Below are 24,138 nucleotides of genomic sequence, written 5' to 3'. Positions count from 1 at the left end.
CTCCGAGATAATAGTGAACTCATAGTAACAGGACTTTTGACCAGCATCTAATGCTTTTTTCAACTTAAGCCCATGGCTTTCCTTATCCCTACCCAAATCATTAAGTACCTAAGCCTGACCAAACCTAAAACATGGCCTTGTACGATCACAAATCTATTTATTTATTTTAGTGTGGAGGTACAAACTATGACATACGGTCGACAGGGGCATCGAAACAGAAACACTGGTACGTGTTGTTCTGGAGGGTGATGTGTTTCTCATCATGCTTGGAGGCTTTGCATGGTTGAAAGCAATCTAGAGGTGCTGCTACCTCAAGCTTTAACACCAAAAGTGCTGTGCAACATGGTGAACATTGTCGTTCTTCTAAAACTGCTTCTTTGACATCTCACTAAGGTCCTCAAAGACACCACTGGCCAACAAGACACTGACACATCATACTGCACACAGCTGCTAATATGTGAATACCATACATGCTTATGAGAAAGCCACATCTTCCCACTAAGGTTACAAAGCTGTGATTATTTCAAAGCAATACGTTCTTTGTCTTATAAACTGTGTTAAGCCATAGGTCATGTTGGCTTTAGTACCACAATCATGCCCTGGAGATGCACTAAATCTCTGCTGCCTCCATCACACTGGACCTTACTCTTTCATTGAAGACATGAAGAGGGTAACTAAAAGAATTAGGCAATTTATCAAAATAGGGGGATAATAATTATTCACACTGAAACACTGAGGAGTATTTAAAATAATTTGTTGAAGGAGTCAGACAAGAATGATGAATCTAGGGTAGAGGTTCTTTATGCTATAGAATCATATGAGATGGCATTGAGGACCAGCTTATTTTCCAGCTTATTTTCCAGCTTATTTTCCAGTGTATGGTGAATGACAACACTGGCATTCATCACAAAAAGCTTTGTAACATCTCCTCCGAAATCTACACGAGTAACATCACAGACTCCATATCCACATGTTTTCACAAAGCTTTCACCTTGATTCTGTTTGTGAGAATGTGGAGTATTCACTTTTCACAATCCATTAAAAACGTTAGACCTCCACTTTTATTTCCTGTCAAGTTTCACCTTGTGACTTAAGTGTTTTGGCACAAGTAACCAGAACAGAGAACTTCAAAGCCACGGGATAATCCTCAGGCGTTAGTCTCATCATATGTTGGCTCGCGGAGCTATTTCAACGTAAATGCCAGACGAATACTCCACTCTGCACGCCATGCTGACGGACCAGCTAATACGTGACGCCGCGCTGTATCTCTGCATGGTTAAGCAGCTGCTGTGTGGAGTTAGCTGGGATGAAGGAGAAGAGTACAAGGAAAGCATTTTTCCTTTAATGCAATTGCACGATGGACTTGGTGAAATCCAATTCTATGAGATGCTCTCCCGACCCTCCTCACTCCATGTGCAATTAATCCCGATACAAGCTTGAAGCATAAATCCTAGATGATTATGCTGTGTTCCGGACGACAGCAATTTCATCTTCTCAGGAGACAGGTTTTATTAGTTTTGTTGTACTGTCGTGGAGATGCCGGTGCATTCTCTGTGTATGTGTGTTTTAGGTGGGTCAAGGAAATTAAAGTATAAAAAAAAGTATTTGTATTAAAATCCGTTTATGTTTCGTCTGACATCCCGACGACAGCAGCTTTAAGCCGAGCGGTGGCCGTCATACTTTTAAACAATGATCCCGAGAGGCAGCGCTGTAATGATCAAAATGTATATGCAGAGGATATAAACGCACCCCACCCCCCAGGACGCAATTAAAAGCACAGTCGTTCAAGCTGGAAAGTGGCCAGCTGTTCTGGGTTAATAGATGGTCTTGGCCAGACGTCTGCGAGGTGACCGCGAGCTGGCAGCCGGCTGGATAAAGCTGCAGATTGTAAGTGGACATGTACTCTGCTTCCCTCTGTGTGCAGTTGTCAGTGGAGATGATGAAGCACCCTGAATCTCCGTCTTTAGCTCCCTCGTCTCGCCCTAATTCTAACCTTCACAACCCTTCTCTCTCTCTCTCTCTCTCTCTCTCTCTCTCTCTCTCTCTCTCTCTCTCTCTCTCTCTCTCTCTCTCTCTCTCTCTCTCTCTCTCTCTCAAGGCCAAAGCGAGTCTACTGCTGACACGTGGGTACCGTCTCCCCGGCCCCCTGACTTTAGATCCCCCGAGCAGAGTGTCTCTATTCACTCAGGGGAGTTCAAGGAGAGAGCATGATAAAGAGAAAGAAAGATGCAGGGAGCTCATTCCCTGTCTCTGAGAAACAACACACATCTTCACGAGTGCTTACTTGGCACTCCACTACTGTACTTTTACATTAGCTTGCTCTCCAACCAGCAGTGAAATCCGTGCAGCGAAAGACGTGATCCGCTTTGACCTGGAATGACATTAAACGGCATGCTAAAATATGTATATTGCTCTAAATATTCACGCACTGTGTCCTGGTTACAGCTATTTCTTATTTCAGTGCTGCTCTGCTTAGTGGTTTCATTTGGCATCTGCTCTCATTTCTACTGAAGAAAAAGAGCGAGAAGGAGAGAGAGAGCGAGAGAGAGAGAAGGTGGTGGTCGGTCGCAGCCACAAATGTTGGTCAGAAACAAGCAGTAAAAGTCCCACGGACAAGATGCCCCATAGAAAGCCAGGAAAGCTTCCTGTGCCAGCACTTGAGGTTGCATGAATTATCCATGTGCAAATGTACGTTATTAAAAATAAAAAGATTGCAACATGTAATATTTGACTGACCAGTTGTTTTAATGCCACGGCAAACATTCGACCACAAGGAAAGTTGTTTTACGATGTAGTGAAATTGTGTACATCAGCAGTGTTGTGGTAGCACAACCTCTCATCTGAAATATGATCGATTGAGAAACATAAAACGCTGATTTTTCCCTTCTACAACTCAAACTCCTAAATTATGCATGCGAATATATACTGTACCTACTCAATAATTTATACCGTCAAACAAATGACAAAAAGTATTCATTTTCTCTAATGCAAAATGGAGGATGGATCAGAGGATACGAGCAGGGGCAATAAATTACAGGTCATATTTGCGGAGTCTCTGACAGCTCCCATCAAACTGCACATGAAATATTCATTTAATGGATCACACTTTATTTGGATGGTCCAGCAGTGAAAATAAGCGCTAAGTGACTTCAATGTGTTCCTGTAATGCATTGAGTGTTTCATATAACAGTGTGAGAGGTAGTTGGTAGATATCTCTGGTTTACAGTCTCGCCATTGGGCTTACTTCAGGAGTACGGTGTCCTCAAAGCCTGAAAGCTTTAATGCAGTAGAAACAGAGGAGGGATACAGAAGTGGAGTCTCTTGCAGCTCCGTCTTTCGCACTGGCCTGATTAGTATTCTATCTGCAGCTAAGGACACTGTTCTAAATTTAACCCAAAATAAGGAGCTGGACTCACCCCTCCAGCTCAGAGAGAACACACCTGACCAGACCTGAACTGCTCCTGTTTGTTGCTGGAGGGCCGATGTTCGTGTGGGTTGGCTTTCTCCTTTCTTGCTTCTGGCCACAACACTTGAGTAGCACACATGCTTTTGGCCATGATTGGGTGCTTCTAATGACATGGCATTTTGCTGCTGACAGGGTGCTTTAGGCACACACTTACACCAACACTGCCCTGTCACTGTAATGCCGGGATCCACCTCAGAGAAATAAAAAAACGTATTCTCTTATGTTGCATCACATGGAAATGGAGGTACAATGGGTCAAAAAGAGCTTTTCAGACGTATTGTTATCTCAGTTTATTTGATGATAAGTGCCGATCAAAAATTTGTTTTACAGATTAAAAATGGCATCTGTGCAGTGGTTTGCTCTGTTGCCTCAAAGCCAGACGGTTCTTGGTTCGGATTCTGTTTCTGCCAGGGCCTTACTTGCATCATCTGCCTGTGACTCTAAATCGATGTGAATGGTTGTTTGTCTCCGTGATACGCTGGTGACCTGTCCAGGGTGTACTCCGTCTCTCGCCCAGTGTCAGCTGGGATTGGCTCCAGCTCCCAGTCAGTGTCAGCTGACCGTCAAAGCCTCAGCGGTGAAGATAAAAGATGGATAATTGGTTTTAGTTGTCTTTCCTTTTTATTGAAGGAACTTATGGTTTAACTGTAAAAATGCTAAGCCTCAATTACATTTCTTTTTACCGAAGGGATTCATTGGCATTTTGTTTTAATACATATTTCAGCTGATATAGCTCTATCCAAAATCGATTTCTTCCTTATATCTGCCTTGGTCCCTAAAATCCATATTGCCTTAAAGTATTAAGAATAAACATGTTAACCAGCATGATCTTCAAGACAGCTCATATGTAGAGTTGGCCGGTAATGAAGGAATGAATTGGTAATAAAAAAAGACTAATGTGGCCTGTATGTAATATGTAAATGTGCTGTGGCTTTTAGTCCCTTGTATCTTTTTCGTCACTCTGAACACGCCACATCAGGGTCCTCAGATAGCAAAGGCTGATGCACAGGCAATCAGTGCGGTCCACCCAATTCATTAGCCGCCAGATACCCAGCACTGATGTCAAAAACTCACCGTTCTGCTCCGAGTAATGAAAGTGGCAATAAATGAATAGCTTTGTGGGGAGCAGGAGAGGGGGAAAAAAGAGAGAGTGCGCATCTATTAATGAAATGACAGGGTCAGAGTGTGTGCAGTGAATTAAGAGAATCCGATGGCCTATTTCTTTCCCTCTCTCATTGGAAATCATCAACACTAAATACTGCAATAGCAGATAAAGGAAGTAAATCCAATAAAGTATAAAATAGAAGGAAAATAAAGCCACTGGCTGTCAGAGAAGTTTACTGGGGGTTCGTCGTCAGAATTCTCCGCTGCTCTAAAATGAAGTTAACAGTTAAGAGCTTGCTGTGGTTCACCGTTCATCAAATACATTAAACTGCTATGGCAGATTGCTTTTTCTCTATATTGTCCTCAATATTGTGAGCGTACAGCACCTCCCCCAAGTCCAATATTTTCTCCGGCAGATCAGAGGCATGAAACTCTTGTGACAGTTATTCTGACCCTGTGGTGTGAAAGGAGGATAGGAAGTGTGTGTGTGTGTGTGTGTGTGTGTGCTGAGTGACGATATTGTGCCGCCGTTTTCCTTTTTCCTGTCTTCTTTGTTGCTTGTGTTCACCTTTAATGGCTCAGTGCCCCTCAAAGAAATGATACCTGAGGCAACCTGCAATTGTTTGTTTTCTGTCTGTCACTTTTTTTTTATGATCAGGCTGTAATTATCTGATATTGTTTGACTCGCCACTCTTAGATGAAGGACGTGCATATTGAGAGGTGTACACGAGTATAAAATAAAATCCAAATGAAGCATCTTCATGGATCAGAGGTTTTAGTATCGGGGGCATTTGAAGCCAGTCTCTCTGAAATAATGTGCTGGTATGCTCTGCACACCTCATTGTAATGCTAAACTGTTGACATAGCAGCGCTCAAGCATTATTTATTTCTTTTTTTGTTGTTTGTTCTGGGATTTAAGGCTTGGTTGCATCAGATCTCGACGTGCAAAGCCAGAGGTACAACAGTGTTTGTTCATACACTTCATGTTCACCAAAGTTGCAACAAACTGCAACAAAGTTTGTTATTCCTCTGGGATATTCACTTGTGTCCTCAAGTCAGAGATCAATAATCCTCTGCCTTCACTAGGCTCAATGCTGTAAACACAAAAGAAGAAAAAAACATATATGTGAAGTAATATTTATTGATCATTGTTGCTCACTTTTTCTTGGTTTAAGTGCATTGAAAGTCATTCATTCATTATTTAGACTGCAACCTATTGGCCTTAGGATCTAAAGGTTTGTGCAAAAAAATGGTAAGAGAACCAGGTAATTCAACCATAAGGACAAAAAACTCCCAATAATAACTATTGATATGATACAATATAGTAATAAAACACATCGTGACATGAAACACGAGGTGTATCCATGAAGACAACCTGCATTTAAAAATGAACGTGGTCAAAGCTTATGTGTGGTTTGCTCCTGCTGCCGTCTCCCTGAGCTTACGCTCATACATATAGTGCTGAGCAGACAGGCAGGAGTAGGTTGAGAACAGCATGAGGCTGTGTTTTTGCTCTGTGTTAATCTAATTGCCTGACCACTGACAGTTAAAGGCAGATTCGAATCCAGCAACTAAAGGTTTCCTGAGCTGTTCTCACCGCTTCCTAACCTCCTCTGAGCCTCGTGCGGCGAGCAGGGCCCACAGTCAACACTTATTAATCTGTCATTCAGGCAGGGACTGTCCAAATGAGTTTCAGGGCATCAAGCCCATGCCACCTCTCTGCAGAATATGGCTTATGGACAGTTACATAACTGCCCATGTTATGTATCTGTAAATAGACTAGGGGAGTGTAATGGGGCCCTGCTTAATGATCAATAAGCACATGGTGCTAGTGCATCTCAGGTGTGTCCAAATCCATTTTTGCCAGTTAAACAGCAACAGTTTTAAAGAAATATACCATCTTTTAAAGCAAGGGTTGGTAATTCAGGAAACATTTTTGCAAGAGTAGGTTACAATAACCAACCAGAACATGCCACCACCTCCCTTCAGCCGTGATAGGAGGGGCTGAAGACTTGAACTGTCACTCGCTATCTTCTGGCTATTGTCTCTGCTTCAGCGGTCTATGTCTCCCTGCCTCTACGGCTTATGGAGTCTCTGTTCATGCGCAGCCTGAGCACGAACAGGGATTGTGCTGGCAAGTCGGTTAGTGACTGAGAGTCGCGTCAGCCAATCATTTCATTTGGTCTATTACAGTCCTGCGAGGGACCCGGTTTTTCCAAACATCTTTATATATACTGATGACTTTCTGGACGCAAAGAGAATTTGAAGAAATATGATCTTTCAGAAGCATCTTACCAACCCTGCCTTTAATTAATCATGGGTGTGGTTTGGGCATCACATGCCATCAACCAATCAGGGTGCCACCTCCAATTCACTCCGTGCCGATTGCACTTTGGTGTTTTGCAAATGGCGTATTTTCCAACAAAGATAGAGAGCACTTATCTGCTGAGGAGATAGTGTCGTTCTTCACAATGCGCCTGACCACACCTCATTTTAAAACCAACACGCCCATGGGCACTCAAATGGGTGCAGGTGCATTCAGGTCTGACAGTAGCAAAGGCACTTGTGTCAGGCTAGGTGTAAAATAGGGCACATGATGTCACTCTCCTCCGGGTGTCCAGATGGGCTGCATCTGGTCAAGCTGAGGAGCGGGGGTAGTCAGAGGCTGTGTTCAGACCTGACATCAGCGTCTGTCATGGGTGATCCGATCAAAGGTGGACAGCTCCACGTACGTCTGTTCACACCTGGCAATATATTGTGTCTCCAGTGACCAGTACTGTTCGTCATATCTGTTAATTTGTTCATGTCAGTCAGACTATACAGATCAGCCCGTTGTGTTTGAGTGTGTGTGTGTGTGTCTGTCTGTCAGAAACTGAGTATGAAAGAACCAGATCTTTCAGCCCAGGAAGGGCTGAAAGATTTGATGTGTTGTTTGTAGTCATACTATGAAATAATTTATAATTATATAGTGAAATATAAATAAATGTAAATCACTATGTGCAAGGTCATATTGTGGTGGTGTCCCCCTAGTAATCATTATGTAGGTAATAGTGAAAACATGTTTTCTGTTGCAGATCATAGAATGTCTACTGAGGAGGTGGTGGTCCATATATGGGCCAGGACACATTTGTGTTCACAGCTAGTCAATGCTCACAGCTACCTCAAAGCACCTTGTTGTGTTGCTACAGGCAGGAGTTTGAGAGCTTTGTGTGGGATTTACATTTGCTCTATTTTCTGCAAAGGTCACAACGTCAGCGCCCTGTGTCAAAGTAGAAGACTAAGAAAAGGTTTTCAAACTAGAATTCTTTGCACTGCTGTGTAGCTCATTTGTTTCCATCCCTTTGAGATGCACAAATGATGAGGACACTATTTTCCTGTGTCTTAATGACTAAAAAGTAGCACTAGATGTGAAGAGTTTTATCTTTACTTATTGAGTTTCTATTCAACACATTGTCTGAACTTTTAAAAGAAAAGTCAATAGGGACAGCATTGACTAACAAACAAAGCTCTGAAAAGTCTCGATTGCTTTTTTGGAAGAATCAAATTGGGGCATCATAACTGCAACTTAGCTGCGGATACAAAGAATTGTGGGACTTTCTCCCAAGTTGAAAGAAAGAATACTGATCTGAGTAAAGACGTGTGATAAGTAGAAAGATGAGGTTTTCATAAACATAGAAAATTGAGGAGACATTTTTCTTTGACTCACAAAAATGCAAAAGGTCCCTTTAATCAGCTGGACTGCTACATGGTAATGTTTTCCTGTGAATCCATTTTTCTTTAATTACGTTATTTTAAAGGTATGTGTTTTCATTAGTAAGGAATTTGACTTAAAAAAAATACTGTCAGTGATAATAATCTTATACCAACTTCTGTATTCAAAGACGTTTTAAGTTGGTTTATGTCCTTGCTATGATTTACTTTCTAACATGCTATGGATTCAACAACATACACAATGAGTTATTGTACGTTAATAGGTATTTAGTTATGTTAAGACACTCACAAATATGATGATGTTTTTGTCACAAACAGATCTGATTCAAAGTCTATCCTTTCATTATTTATATATATATATATATATGGCAACTATATGTGCCCTTTAAAAATAGTCTTGTAGTTTTAAATCTAAATCCAATTTGAATACTAATTTAGTTATTTTACTTTCTGGAAAATTATGTCCTGATCCTTTGCTGCACCTTTAGCCCTCCATCACATAAAAATCTGTTTCTCCTCCGAACTGATGTAACATTAGATTACATTTCTGAATAATTTCTTCACAGTGTGCTCCGTTATATAATATTCTCTATAAACTGAAAATAGAAGATATGATATCTTCTGAAGGAAGCAGGAGGCTTTTGGTGTCTGACTTTAAAGGCTTTTTCTGTTTGCTTGTTCTTTGCTTTGCTCTTGTTTTTCTTGCCTGTCTTTATAATTTAGAATTGAAGCTGCACTAAAAACATACACTCCTTTTAAAAAGGTGTGCGCCACAACAAATTTAGCTTCTCGCAGCCGATTTATTATCACCTACATTTAGATTATAGCACTTGTCATTGACTAAATGGAGACCAAAGCCGTGTTTGGTTGTCACAAAAGACTCTGCAAAACAAAGGAGCTGATGTTTGTTCGGAGCAAAGGACTTGTGAATTTCTAACATCACTTAAAACTAAATTAGTTCTGAGAAAGAAAAAAAAACAACAACATAAGGGCACAGATGGATGCAATATTTCCCTTTCAAATATGCTTCAGCTAACATCGCTCTCGTCAGCTCCCAGTACAGACGCAGGATTGACAGGGTTTCAATAGCTGGATCCGTTTTTTGTTTCCTTTTCATCGTTGTGTATCTCCAACTGACTTTCATTCGTGGAATTATGGGGTGAACTGTTGACCCTCTGGCTCATGCACCGCGAAGAGGAACAACACTCCCCCTCCCGGCCCTGAGTGCGCTGCTCCAGCTCTGAAAAAGAACTGTTGTCTGCAGGCCAAGAGATAAGCCTTCTCTCTCTTTTCTTTCTCTGGCTCCTCCTTTCTCACAATGCCTCCATCTTCTCTTTCTCTCCATCATCTCTTGATTCCCGGCCTCGAAATATTTCCCCCACACATACGCAGACACCTACACAGGCTGCGACAGGGCATCAGATGCCCTCCTGTGCTTATACCCTTGTCCTACTTGTTTTGTGCTGACAAAAATCTCCCCACTCAAAACCCAACAATGGATGACCTGTGTGTCTTCACCCTCACCTGACTGAAAGTCCTGAGTGTGCACGGGCAACCCACTTCATCACGCTGCCCTCTTTGCCAACACAAACAGCTGATTCTAGGAGTTATAACTCCAGCCATGACCTTAAAATGTGGAGGTCATCATCATCATCACAGCCTCCCGATGCTTCAATTCTCGTCCCCTCCTTCGTCTGAATCAATGTCAGTGGCTGTAAAGCCCAACAAGGACACACTCTAAACATTGGGTCAATTAGTTAAATAGTTTGCCTTTTTGGCAAGTCACCCATGCACACAGCAATGGTGATAAACCTCGAGCTGCAGACTTGGCTGGTATGATTGATGTGGTCGTGCCAGAGAGTTTAGCTTGTTGGGAGTCGTTGCAGTCGCAGTTTACCTCATGGTCTTCGTCACACATAAGTTGGATCTATATTTCTTCACAGTGCAAAACACATTGTGTTATGCACCACACTGTATTCATTGACCTTTAAAACCATACATATTATCATACACAGATGATTAAATTTTGTAAACACTGTTCATTATAGCTTGTTTTAGTAACTGATTAAAAGATCTGTCCATTTCTTTTCCCTTCACAAAAAATCATTCTTAGTATCTCTACCAACAATCTCATTGCCACTGAACAAGCTGTGCTCACTCACTGTGAGCCACACAACTGTGAGTCATAGTTGAATTGAGGACAGAAGAGAGGCTTCACTTCTCTGACTCTTTATCTTTTTCATTCTTTTCTTACCACACACGGCATGCACATCAACTGTTTGAATGAGCAATATATGCTGCAGTAAATGTGAGTCAGTATGGACCAACACGAGGACCTCTTGTGTAATGGATTCCGCAGAAACGACCATGGTTGGCGATTAGGAATGCGGAGTGTATTGAATATACTGCATAGTGTATTTTTGTATGCGAGCCAAGTAGCGTAATGGAAGCACAACTTACATGAAGTCAGTCAATCAAAGGACATTAACTCCAGTCGACCTTAATGCATGACCACACGGAGCGGCAAGCTTCAGTGGACAGGGTCGAGGTGTCCACTGCTAAAATCAATGGGATCTGTCATTGAAATAGCTTTTTTTCTGATGATCTTTATCTTCAAATTAAAAAAAATAATTAAGCAGTTGACCTCATAGTATTGTTATAATTAGAGGTTGAATTATTGCCCCTTTGATTACCCTTTGTTCAGCTATTTCTGATTTAAACCACAAGTCCTTTTGATTTATGTGCTGGTGATTTATTTAAAGATTCATCTGTGGCTTCTTGTTATTTTTGTGACGATATTGTTTCAAATAAAACACAACATCAACACAATCAGTTTGGGGAACATCAGTCAAACATCAGTTCATTATTTCGTAATACAAGAAAAAATGAATTGGACCCATTACAGTTTTGACACTTTTGCTTGGATAAACAATCTGTTGCCACCTCTGATTGAAGAAAATTCACATATTAACTAATATTATTATGCTTTTCTTTATGAGGCCCAGCTTGTATTTATGAATTCCTTTTAAAGTAAATATTTTGTACATTGACTTTATATTAAGTAGTCTCAGTATTTACCTTGTTTGTTTTGTTAAAATCCCTTGAATGCAAATTATCTAATCAGATGTCTATAGATCAGATATGCTGTTGACACTTCTAACCATCACATCTTTTTGTGATCATGTGCCCATATGTAACTCACAGTATCTTTACTTATATGGCATGGATTTAAGTTTATCTTATCAAACAGCTGCAGCATCTTACAGAATCTGGTTAAACAAAGTAGCTAATGATACTTTGGGGCCTGTCAGAATCTTGAGACCCTCGATCAGCTCATTCTTTCAATGATCATTCCACCATGTGACGGCAGAGACAGCCTCTCAATGGCCTGACACCTGTGATCCCTGACATTTGTGCTCACTGGAGCTCAACAAACTAAGCAGCCCTGAGTTAGTGTGTCTGCGTGACACTACAAACAGCAGCCTCTAAAAAAGTTTATCATATTTAAGACAAGCTGAAAGCAATATCATGTGCACCCTGCTCTGGATGGCAGGGGGATATTAAAACTGGAAATATTATCTCAAAATGTGAATGTGCACTGTTTATACGGATATGCTTGGTGCAGCGCAGTGTTGGAAATAGAGAAGACATTCCAGAAGGTTATTAACCTTGGGAGTTTGCTAATGCACGTTCATCAGTGAAATCATAAGTAAATTAATTCTGTTTTTTCCAAACTGCTTTTTGCACAATCACAATCAGGATTTTCCTCTCTAATCTGCACCTGCAGCACAAAACCGGCCGCTGCCCACATCAACCTGCAGTCCCATCCCGACTTAATATCCTCGAGAATAACAGAAGACCAAAAAGTCTAATTATACTTTTCACCCTCACAGAACTCTCGGTGTCATCTACTTTGCATAAGTGTCCCGACCTCGGGCTTCATCTCTTTACCCATGAACTGGCAACTGCACAGGTGACTGCGCTGATGAGGAAAAATATTAATCACTTAAGCAGTTTGTTGACATGTTCTGTCCCCGTCTGCTCTTAGCTGTGCAAATAATTACCCCTTCTCTCCGCTGTGCCTCTTTCATCTTGCCTTACCCCTGCGTTAGATGCTGCGTTGTCACGTTATTGACAGTGACAGTGGCGGCAGCCATCCATGCCGTGCCACTTGCAGAGTGCGAGCTGCCATTGTGAGCTTCCAGTGCGAGGCGACGACAGTAAAGAGAGAGAGAGAGATTCCAGATTCATGGAGGGCCGTCTTGGAAGGCACTCAGCATGGTTTAATTTTGCGGATTAACATGTAAAACGACCAAGATATTACAGCTGCTGCCCTTACTAGAAAATCACAAAGACTGTGGTAAAAGATGAATAAACATATCATAACAAAGGCTACTTGTTATAAGGGGAACAAAAGGGATTCTTCCTTCAGAAATGAGCTGAATTCATACTTGAAATATAACTCGTTTTAATCATGACCTGCAGCCCCAGTACCTGATCCACCAGCACATGCTGACACATACCTTATCCTTGACACCTTTTCCTTGGAAACCATCCCCAACGAAATGTAACACCATTAGTCCAGTTATAAAGAAAAAGCCTTTAGCCACTGAGCCGTACAATGGTTGGCTAAAATCTCCTCGTTGTTGTTTGGTCATCCAACTCCCAGCATGCAAAGAGGCGTGTCTGATTCATCGATTTAGTGCAGTTATCTGATACTAATCTCTAAAATCTATTTTCTTTGTCCTTTTTTTATCGTTGATACTGTCTCCCGCACTAGTTTTACAATGCAAATTGAGTCACATTACTGCAATGATATTTATACCAAAACAATCTAAATGGCTTAATGTTGGTAGATTTATTCTCGTCTCACCCATTGTGAAATTAAATGTTAATTTGTGCGATAAGTGAAAAAAAACGCAAAAAAGGAATCAAATCTGACTCATCTATTAAGACAGGTCCCACTCAGGTCGCAATGCAGATTAGTTATGACACCCTGGGCCAAGCTCAGACAGCCTGCTAAGATATTCAGACAGACAGGCTCCTCACAAAGTGAAGTAATTAATGACATTTAAATGTTAAATGGATCTCTGTCTCGTTGGCATTAATTAGGCGGATTAGAAACCAATCCCAGTAAGGGAATCTTATGTTTTGGCATTTTTGGCGCACTGTTGCTCAAATGCCGAGATGTATTACCTCTGCATTAGCCCATTACCTGCGAGATATATTAATGCAATATATGCAATATTTTTGGCGGATGTGTCTATTCCTCCAAGACTTTCAAATGTCATTTACAGTTTCATTCAGAAATGCTCTTATGCTCCTCAGCCACACAAGTAAAACTTCAACCCCACCATTTGGACAACTAAAATGCAAATTATTGAATACATATGGGTCATGGTTCTTTAGCCTGCACACTCCCAGGCTGTGCACTACAACCCCAAGAAGTTAATCTAGGTTACATCAAACCATTTTTACCATTTCACAAACTAAAGTCTAAACCAACCATTTTATTCATGAGCTTTGAGGGAACCTCTGCACAATCCCAGAGTAAGCACGAGTTTAATTAAGGACAAAATATCCCTCAAGAACAGCAATGTGCTGTTGCCTTGGCAGAACAGTTTTCCTGGGTCAAATTCAGCCATACAAAACAAAGTGAGATAGTTTCCTTTGTGCTCAACTGTCAGAGCATGAGAGAAATTATTTTGTGAAAGTCAAACTCTGTTCATTGCCATGAAAGGTTGTAAAAAATATGAAGATGTAATTATCCAAACTCTAGCTCTATCAATAAATACACCCCAAATCTCCAAAGACATACATTGCTTTAACACATAGCTGAGATCTTTAGAAAAGGTTTTACCATTTGGAGATTTTTAATTTGCAGTTTTGCACTCTGCACTCTGAAGATAAATCAATAAAGCAACGTTATAACGTTATAGACCCTAAGAAATGAGTTATCCATAGAGTGCCGTGTCCTTAATCTGTCCTCTGTGCCTGTTGTTTCGCCACCACACAAACAAATGATGCCAGGAGAATAGACTTGGTGATAAATGACCAGAATCTATGCTTATGTTAAGATCAAACAACTTCCCTTATAGAATCGTTTTGAGATAATATAATCGCGCTTTGGAACTGGAGGCGTCATTCAGTGTTTTTTATGAAACACATCAACAACATGGAAATACTTCAGTGACACTTCCTCTCGCACTGGGATCTAAATGAATGATACAGACTTTAAATGTGTCAAACTGCAAGCGCCAATTAATTCTGCAAGTTGTCAGGCTGAACGTTACTCAAAGCGTCTATAAGCGCCTTTCTCCCATGATAGTTATGACATATTTTGGCATCTTCTTTATTACAGTTCATTGGACTGCAACAATTTAGCCAATAAGTATGAATATCCCATGTAAACAGCGTTTCCTGATTAAGATCATACTATGAATAAGTAATAATGGAATTAAGACATGTTGAGTTTTCCGCAGTACGTAGACTTGTATACGTCCAAATGGCATTGTAACGTCCTATTGGAGTTTTCACACCATTTTTCCACCTACACAGCATCTGCTAAATGACTCATGCCTTGAAAAATTAAAAACTATAAAGGAGTTGTAGTCATATACAGGCTTTGCTCCATTATGAATGAAATATTATATCTTCCACATCATAATCTAAAAAGGTGTATTGTCTCTGAATAGGGTTAATAGTTTGAATCGTGGTTTCCATGAAGTCATAGCCATTAAAGTGGCCAGTGACACACACTGCATTTTACAATACAGAACTTAGAATACGCATTTCCACTATACAAAATACCTCAAACTGATTTTGATGTCCTTTCAGGTCCTAATACGAGCTACTGAGCCAAACCTAAGTCTATTATTCATTAACATGATACAATCAAGTGAGAGCATGAAACTGAGCTGACAATACAACCCTGAAATCACATCCTCACAAAGGCACTGTTAATTCATACATAATCTATATTTGTTTTGACGTTCAACTCATTTTTAATTAGGCTTCTTTTGTCTCTTCTCTTTTTGTTACGTTCCCCTGCGATATTCAACATCACGGACGTCATGCCTTTATTAGACCCGGAGAAGTGAGTCACACTGTTATAAATGTACTCGTCACACTCGCAAAGAACAAACAACCAGCTGCATCATCATTTTTACACGGTTCAAACATCACTCAAGAAACCACTTGCTGATCCTCATGTGCTATCTCACCTTCGCCCGTGTTCCATATAAGGATGGACATGTGACATGTGCAGTGTTTCGGCTACAGTTAGTGCAGTTGAGCGGCTTCTGCTGGTTAAGACTGAACAATCACATTGGAAACTGGGTTGCTTTACGATGCATCACAGACTACTGCTAAAAATAAAAGGAGGGACAAAAAAAAAGAAAATAGGATCGCGATGATTCCTCCGTATAACACAGTTCCTGGGATGTAGCCGGGTTGAGCTGCTACGCTGCTAAGTGGGTTGGGCCTTGCTGCTCTGACAACTTTCACACGCTACAAAAATATAGCATCTCTTCAGATTCTGATGACTTCATCTGCAGGTATTTTTCGGTATGCCATGCATGCAGCTGCACACTTGGCAAAAGAAGTAGTGTCCCCACGTGGTAAAGGAGACAGTCGTTCGGACGGCCTAATGGAGAGCAAGCTGTCCCTCTGCGTACAGTATGCTTTGACACTATGAGATGATGTAGCTATTCTTGGAGGCGGCTTGGTGCACTTCCATGGATGCCATTTTTTCACACCATTAACTACAGCCTACTGGTTTTATTCACAGCGCACAGACAGGCCAAAACAATCCTGAACACGCCCACGAACCAGCACAATTGCAACAATTGATCTATAAGCTGTTCCACCCAGTCTGTCGCAACTCTATGCACCAGAAGAAACCATTATCTCCATCCCCCTTTCATCTCTCTCGTTCTCTCAGTCTGTCTTTCTTTGCTCTGCCTTTAAGATCCCTTTTCATCCTATTCAGCTCTATCATTGCCGAGGGACACGCAAAAGGGTTAGTGGCTGAATCACAAAGTACAAACATGCATTGTGGAAGAAAAAAAAAACAACCCCTGCTTTATCTGTAACTAGCCCACAGTAGGAGTATTTGTTGATACAAATCAATGGGCATGACGAGCGCAATTTTTGGAGTGTTTACCTCAGCAGAGGTCTAACCTAAAGCCCTCATTACAGTCTATGCTGAGTGCAGGGTTCGCGGAGGGAGGCGCAGCTCAAAGGGCCAGCTAATCCAGTAGGTCTTACAGGCATGATGGGCTAGTCAATATGCTGGGCCTGCATCTTAAAGAAGCTGGAGCTCCACAGCAGAGCTAGGTAAAAGAGACTCAGGGGAATGCTTTCCATGGTGCAGTTTTATTCTCTGCACAGCTCTCAAGGTTAGATGCAGCTCACTCTTAACCCGTTGTGTACCACAACTCCCTCCATCCTTGATTCTGCTCTCCTTTCAGTCTGTCCTCAATTCTGCTTTCTCTTTCACGTGGGCATTGAGGAATTCAATTCTATCTGCAGTTGCAAGGTAGTCTAGTCAAGCAATGAACAGGGTGTTTGATATCCCCCGCCCTTCGTCAAAGCAGTGCCATTTGTATCAGGGTATCTGTTGTGTGCTCTAGTCAGTGGGGTCACCTTGATGGATTGTGTACCTCAAACATGAGCTTGGCTGTAGCTGGGTCCATTTAAAATCAGTTCAAGCTGAAGATGTTGTGACATTGGGCTTCGAATATCGCAGCAGTGTCTCATCAGTCCCGAGAGAAAGTGAAACCCTGATTCGTTCCGAGAACACATTTACGTGGAGCTCAGCTCAAGGCAGCAGCACAGGTGTGGAGATGGCCGGGTGTTTGGTATTCAGTGAGGAATAGACAAGGCTTCAGGTTCCTTGTTCTGGTTGTTGTCCTGAGCAAAGAGAGCTCTGCTAGGGGCACGTCACCAAGTTTAATTTAGGAATTTCATTTCCACACACAAAAGAGGTCAGGCAAGGAGGAGCAAATTGACAGACAAAGTAGCCGGGTACTTGTCGTTTCCTCCAAATTACTTTTAATGAGAAGGAACCCTTTGGCCCAGGTACGTCAGGTTTGAAGGGTACCTGCCTTCAGCTTTGCCCACTGAGGCTTTGCTGCCCCAGAAGGACAGCAGGTTTGCATTTTCACGTGGTCGGAGGCTGGGCTAAAGCCAATGACTTAATCTGAAGAAAGTGAATGCTCCGGTTGAGATGACTGGGCTGTGGTCAACTGGGCAGTGAACACACCACACCTGCCGCCCAACTGTTTGCTTTGTGGGAAATAATCCACCAGGATCAGCTTTGTAACTGAAATTGAAATTGCCTCTGCTCATTTGGACAAACAGAAAGTACCACAAATAGTAAGATTGAAATGGATTTTAATTTATGAATACATTATTCCAACTTTTTGCACATGTGCACTACTTGTCCATGGTATCCACATCGTTATCCAAACTTTTAATGTGTGATGAAAATTTGATCCATATCATAAATTTGGATATGTTATAAAGTTTGAAATTACTCAAATATTGTGACGTATGACCCATTTTCCTCACCGGAATCAGCAAATGTTCAAATATTATTGTAACGCTCTTAAACACTCACATACATGTAATTTCCCATATTAATAGGATCAACTATTGCATGTGTTTATCAGTGTTCATATTTTCCTGCTTCCTGAGAGAAAGTGATAGCGATAGCACCCTTTCTTGCTTGGCACGTCTCCGCTCGCTGTCCTGCTCAGCAGCATCAGCAGCAGGAGGGGAAACGGAATGAGGAGAGGATGTGGCCCCTGCAGGAGAAAAATAGCCTTTTGATTTTGGTTTCGGTCTCCCATGGGCTGCCTCTGGGGTTGGAACAGACTTGGTTCAGTGCTGAGCTGGGTAGCTTCAGTCGAGAGCTGACCGTGCCCCCCCCCCCCCCCCCCCTCGTTCTATGTGGATTTGTCACAACTGATCATGATCAGCCTCGATCATGAGACACCACTGGCTGGATTACTGGCTGATATGAGGCAAGAGGTTTGGACACGTCACCTTACACACCAGGCTTTAACAATGCAGTACTGAAGAGAGCCTCAGATATGAAAGAACAGCGCGTGATGGCATTTCTGATCAGATCATTAACAGCACAGATTTTCTTTGACAGACTCCATTTTAGCACAAATGCCTTGATTTGAGATCCAGGCCAATGGAATAATGTGGCCGCATTACTGGGAGATGAATAGATCCTGAATAGAACACCCAGTTGGGCCCCATCGGACTCGTTTCCAATAAACAAGCTGAGCTTGAGGGTGAGAGATGATACAGTAGTTGTGCTGCTCCTACTCACAGGTGAAAACCTGATGACTGAGATTTTCCGTAGATCAAAAGCATTCATGACGCACTTTCAAAAACCTATTATATAACACTAAAACTGCACGGTGGCCAGTGTCATTAATCAAGCTATTACTCAGTACTTCATTCCTAAAAAGCTGACATGTGGAGGACGCGCTTTTCACCTGACACCAGTGTTTTCCTGCTGCCTCTCATCTGCTGGCCTCGGGCTGAGTAGAAAACAGTAAGCAAGTCTCCGGCATATGCAGGAGGATGTGCAGACAACTGTGACAAGGCTGACTGATGGAGGCCGAGGTCCTTCGACGAGCTGCACTCCGTTATTGATAATTGCTCTTTGTCCAGCTTATATTCACTCCTCTCATTTGGAGGTTTAAGTCTACAAGTCCTGATTGCCTCCCTGTGTTCATTTGTCCTGAGGCGAGTGCAGACACACGGCATTCTCTGCTCATTGTATGATTCTGCATAATAACTACATTCACATAATAACAGTCCGTCATTCCTGTTTGGTTCCATAAAAGGATGTGCGGCTCACTGCCAAGCCCCTTCCCCCCCCAAGCCCATGTTTCTGCCTCCTCTCCCCCATCTCATTTTTTATCTTCGGCACTTCATTAAATTCTTTCAATTTGCCAGTCTGTATGTCTCTAATATTCAACATGGGTGCACTCCCACACTTTCATTCCCTTAGTTGCCCTTTTTTTCCAGTGTAATTCAGTTTAAGTAAAAGGAAAAACTCTGCATCAGAAAATGTCTTGTTATTCTTATTGCGGTGTCATTTTTGTCTCCCTCTGCTTATCCTCCAAAGTCCAAGGTTGACATGATACCAAAATGAATTATTTCCTCCAGAGTTGCCACTCCTGCCAGTGTTATTATTACAAATGGAAAGAGTTTATCAGAATATTACCGTCCGATGTCCTTCCTTGAGATCCTTTTCATTTTACCTGCCGTGACGCCCGTAATGGGATTCGCAAGTAAGACAGGCTGCGTTTGACTGTAATGGGATTTTGAAAGGGAACGATCTACATGTGTTCTCTGTGACATTTTTCTTTGACATGTGAAAGACAGTTACTGCCTTACGACTGCGCTACAACATGGGCTGAAAACACGGTTACAGTAGATGATTCACTTTAACGATCTCCACAAATCCTGTTTTATGAAAGATTAAGACGTTTTATGTGGCAGCTTGGACGTAGGTGCCCACTTGACACAAGTTGCCAAGTCTCTACTGAGCGGAGATGCAGAAACAGCTGAGGTTGAACATCAACTCATCTTAAACTAAATAGTATTAACATATATTGTCCGGCATGATTACGGCTCCCCAACTGAGGATCACTACATTATGTGATTGACCAGTGACGTTTGCTGTTTCCTGTATCTCAGGTAAAATCCAAAACTGACATTACAAAACTCAGGGACCAGAGGATTTGAAGGAAATTTTAAGAGTAAAATTAAGAGCAGGTGATTTTTTCATTTAACATTGTTGAATCAATGTCTTTAACAGTATAGAAACCATGTGCCGACCAACCAGGAAACGATCTCCATCTAAATGTGGTTAAAGTTTAATGGTAGGTTTACAACAGTGTTGGATTAACTGCACTCAGTGATGCTAGCAGTGATTCAAACTCTCTGGTGAAAAGGGTGAACCTCTTTGTTTTGCCATTATTTAACAGAGAGTTGAGGCGCTCCTCTAGGGCAGGAATATTCCGCAATGAGGATGATGAATTCTGGCAGGAGAGGAAGTAAGAGACATGGATGACCCTTTTTTTTTTTTTTTCTTTTCTTAGACGATGCATTTATGAGGATAAGGGTGGAATCAGTGGAGGTGAAGGTCTTCTTAAAAGGATATTTCCATTTTAATACCCACATTTTTAATATCCATGTTTATCATTCGTGTTGAAATCAAGTATAACATTGTGCTGAAGAAACAAGAAGTCGCATTTGGCCTTTTTTAATATTTACATCTTAAGAAATGGTAAAAAAAAAAAACGACTTTGTGAATCCTCATTGAAAATATAAAGGCATCAGCCCTTGCACTAATGGCCTGAAAAAAAATCCGGAGAACAGGCTTTTTTTTAATGGCTGCTGCATAACACAGCGATGATCACACAGCTAAAATTTGATTAGAAAACCTCCTGAAACGTCACATTTCAACTCATGCGGAGGCATCAATTAGTCCAAATGAACACTGCGGTGTACGCACGTTTGATGCCATGTGGGGTTGGATTCTCTCTTTGGATCCAGCTTTTGACTCAACTGGCTCTGTGCAAGTGCTGAACAAGGACACTGTAGGTGTGTGTGATCTTGAGCTGTGAGCGCAGCACTGTGAAGTAAGAATAGTAACACACCGGCAACGTCTTAATTTCTGTCCAGCTACGGGCTCCGTGGTGTCAGCTTTAACACCTCGGAGCACTGCAGCGTCTCCGGCTCCCCCAAGACCTTGTGGGTGATAATCAGTCATTACTGCTCCACAACTGAGATATTTATTTCACCACATGCACATGGCAATTCATCATTTATTTATGTGACAGTTGTTATCTATTACGACGCTCCTTTCATGTGGCCAAGAATGAGAGATTTTATGGAACATTAGGCTCCCATGCATCTGATGGCGCAACACTGATTCTGTTTCTTCATCCCCCCTTGATACAGTCTGCAGTCTCACAGGTCACCTAATTGCAGGATATTGATACCAGCGTTATTGCTGCCACTGCAGCTAATGTGATTCCTTAGCCATTTCAATATGTGGGATTGTGCTTTCCCAATAACAAAAAAAACGACATTTGAGCCACTGTGCAGCTGGCAGAGGCACCGGCCGTGCTTTTGTTTATAAATAGCCCCGGCCAACATTATTCCACTTGCAGTTGTCCCATAATCATCAATCACTCCCACACGCAGGCCGACTTTTCCTGCTCACCAGAGGGAAGGTGCGCCGTTAGCTGTGGCCTTGCACCTCCAACTGTGCAAGTACATAAAGTAGAGCAGGGTGACTGGGACTGAGCTGGGATTCAGGGAGACGAGAGGGAAGGGAAAGGTCCCTGTGCAGTGATGGACTGAGTTGTGGCAGCTTCGCCGTGGCCATTCCAAACCCTCCCTCTTGCTTCCAGTCATTACACGCACCAGCATCAGTGTTTTTCACTTCCTCAACACATTCGGAAACATTCGCAGATTCGCACCCCCCCTCTGCATCCCTGATCGGAGGCAGGTGGGAGGCTAATAATGTGATGCGCTTGGAAGATGTGGGATGGGTCGGACACACCTGTTTGCTCAGGTTTCATTTGTCTCTGTCGCCCTATCGGCTCTTTCTTTGGAGGAGCTTTGCAAGAGGAGCTCACGGCTTTGAAGACGCTGCAGAGGGAGGATCTCAGTGAGAGATGATGAAGGCCATTTTGTGTTAACACACACACACACACACGTGAACAGATGTGCTCTGAATGTCAGCCATCACACTCATAATTAATTTGTGCATATACTTGCAGATGCATGTAAGAGCCCATGCACACATGCGATATCTGTCTTCCCTGATCATTGTTTGAACTGTATACACACACACACACACACACACACACACACACACACACACACACACTCACATACACACACATCAGTGTAACCATGTCAGTTACAAAAAATCCAGTAGGAATCCAGCTGATCCTTAACAAAATGGTTATATAACTACCGCAGCACTAAGTCTTGTATCTTATCTAAGCATGCCTCTGTTTCCTTTCAACCCGGCTTTGCTGCTTTTGAGCTGCTCTTCAAATCTACTGTACCTCCCACAAGACAACTGGGAACACATGAAGGACAATTGTAAATGCCCGATCAGCAAATGTTTTCTCAGGAAAAGGTCGGCGGCCTCACTGCGGTTGTAAGAAACAATATCCTCCTGTTACCCCAAAAAATGAAAAACTGAGATCTCATCACTTTCAAATCTTAATCAGAATCTCCATGCTGCGAAAAAAGGAATTTCACACCTAGTTAAATGCAGCCTACTTGAGAAGCACACCCACCTGGCACCCACATTGTCTCCCTCCTTCTCCCCCTGCTCCTCGCTAAATCCCCCCCGTAAGCCTGATCTGTGTGAGCAGAGTTTTGAACCTCACCTCCCGGAGTTCCTTGGCCACATCCTTGAGCTCTTTGAGAATGCCGTCCAGCTGGTCGATCACCATCTTCATGTGGCTGCGGATGCGTTCTCTCGGGCTGGGGGTCTCAGAGGTGTCCCGGGCCGGAGCTCTGCTGAGGGACATCCTTTACAGGGCGACGTGGGGCCAGTGGCCAACAGGCTGAGGGCGTGGGGGAGCCGAGTCGGGGTCCATGTCTTTGGCTACGGGGAGCCTCAGTGCTACTGATCCGAACAGGGGCCCCGGACGCGCAGGGAGACCTCAACATCTTAAAAGCACCTGGGCAGCCAAAGCACCTTGCCTCGCCCGCACACTCGGCGCAGGGTCACCCTCTGACATCCATGCCCCCTGGTCGACGCTTCCAGAAAAGAGGAGAAAAAAAGCATGGGAAAAGTCCAACGCTGTAAATCCATGGAAAAAGGAAGAGGCAAAATACATGGGCTAAAGCTGGTATGAAACTCTTACATAATCACAATGAGCCAACTCATCTAATGTGTCATTGTGGACGTTTTGAAATTGTTCTCGAGGAGGAGCTATTTAAAAACGTCTATACCGAGAGGAGACTTCTTCCCTCTGCCACTTGTCCTGCACAATCTTTTCTACTCATGAAACGCAGTAACATAATGGCAGGCTAACAAGCTATCCAGCACAGATAGAAAAAATGGAACTCCCAGCAGTGGCTCAATTTTCCAAATTATCCTGTTCTACATTATTGATGGCCAGCGGGGACACGATTTGCCGTCTTAATATAGTCCCTCAGAGGGCGACTGTCTTTAAAGAGAGAAAGGACAGAACCTTTTTTTGGGGAAAAGGACATATATCCCTCTGTGCAGGTTGACGTTTCCTCCTCGGGAAAATGTTTAAAATGACTCTCAGTAGAAACTCACTTCAACATAAACTTTGCTTCACATCCATTTTTCTTTGCAAATTATGACTTAATCAGTTTGTCCTTCATTTCCTCGCCCATGAAAGCGAGAAAGGTAAGTGTGTACTTTTTTTTTCTTTCTTTTTTCTGCACAGAGCGTCCAATATCTCCCCAAAGCAGGGCTTATTCCAGGTGGCGTGGGATCAGAATGAATTGATTTCTAGGCCAGCGGAACGTGACTTGTGATGAGAATTTGTGGAGGGATAACAAAACAATCATGGTGTCGAAGAGACACAGTTACAAAAAGGGTGGGGGGGGGGGGGGGGCTGGAAGGCGAACAAGCACCTTCCTCTGGAATTCGGGTGGCAGCTCTTCTTATGCAACCGCACGTGCCAAGTCCTCTCGCAAAAACACTGACCCCCGGCAGTCCACAGGGGTGTGCCCGAAAGCCAAGGGAGCAGAAAGAGGGGAAAAAAGGATTCTCTTCTCTCCTTCAGTTGTTGCTAAGGGAACCCGCTCTGCCTCCT

General features: G+C 42.6%; 1 protein-coding gene across 1 annotated transcript in view; it reads right to left on the bottom strand.

Annotated features, from left to right (window-relative positions):
* The window catches only part of insyn1 (inhibitory synaptic factor 1), a 48,168-nt gene extending 24,259 nt beyond the window's left edge, over positions 1–23,909 (bottom strand). The window contains exon 1 of the mRNA XM_062388510.1: positions 22,729–23,909. Coding sequence (XP_062244494.1) covers positions 22,729–22,872 — 144 coding nt within the window. The 5' untranslated portion in view covers positions 22,873–23,909. The remainder of the gene's footprint in view (positions 1–22,728) is intronic.
* Between the last annotated feature and the right edge of the window lie 229 nt (positions 23,910–24,138).

The sequence above is a fragment of the Platichthys flesus genome, chromosome 1, assembly GCF_949316205.1.
Source record: "Platichthys flesus chromosome 1, fPlaFle2.1, whole genome shotgun sequence".
NCBI lineage: Eukaryota > Metazoa > Chordata > Actinopteri > Pleuronectiformes > Pleuronectidae > Platichthys > Platichthys flesus.
This window is presented reverse-complemented; position numbering and strand designations above follow the sequence as displayed.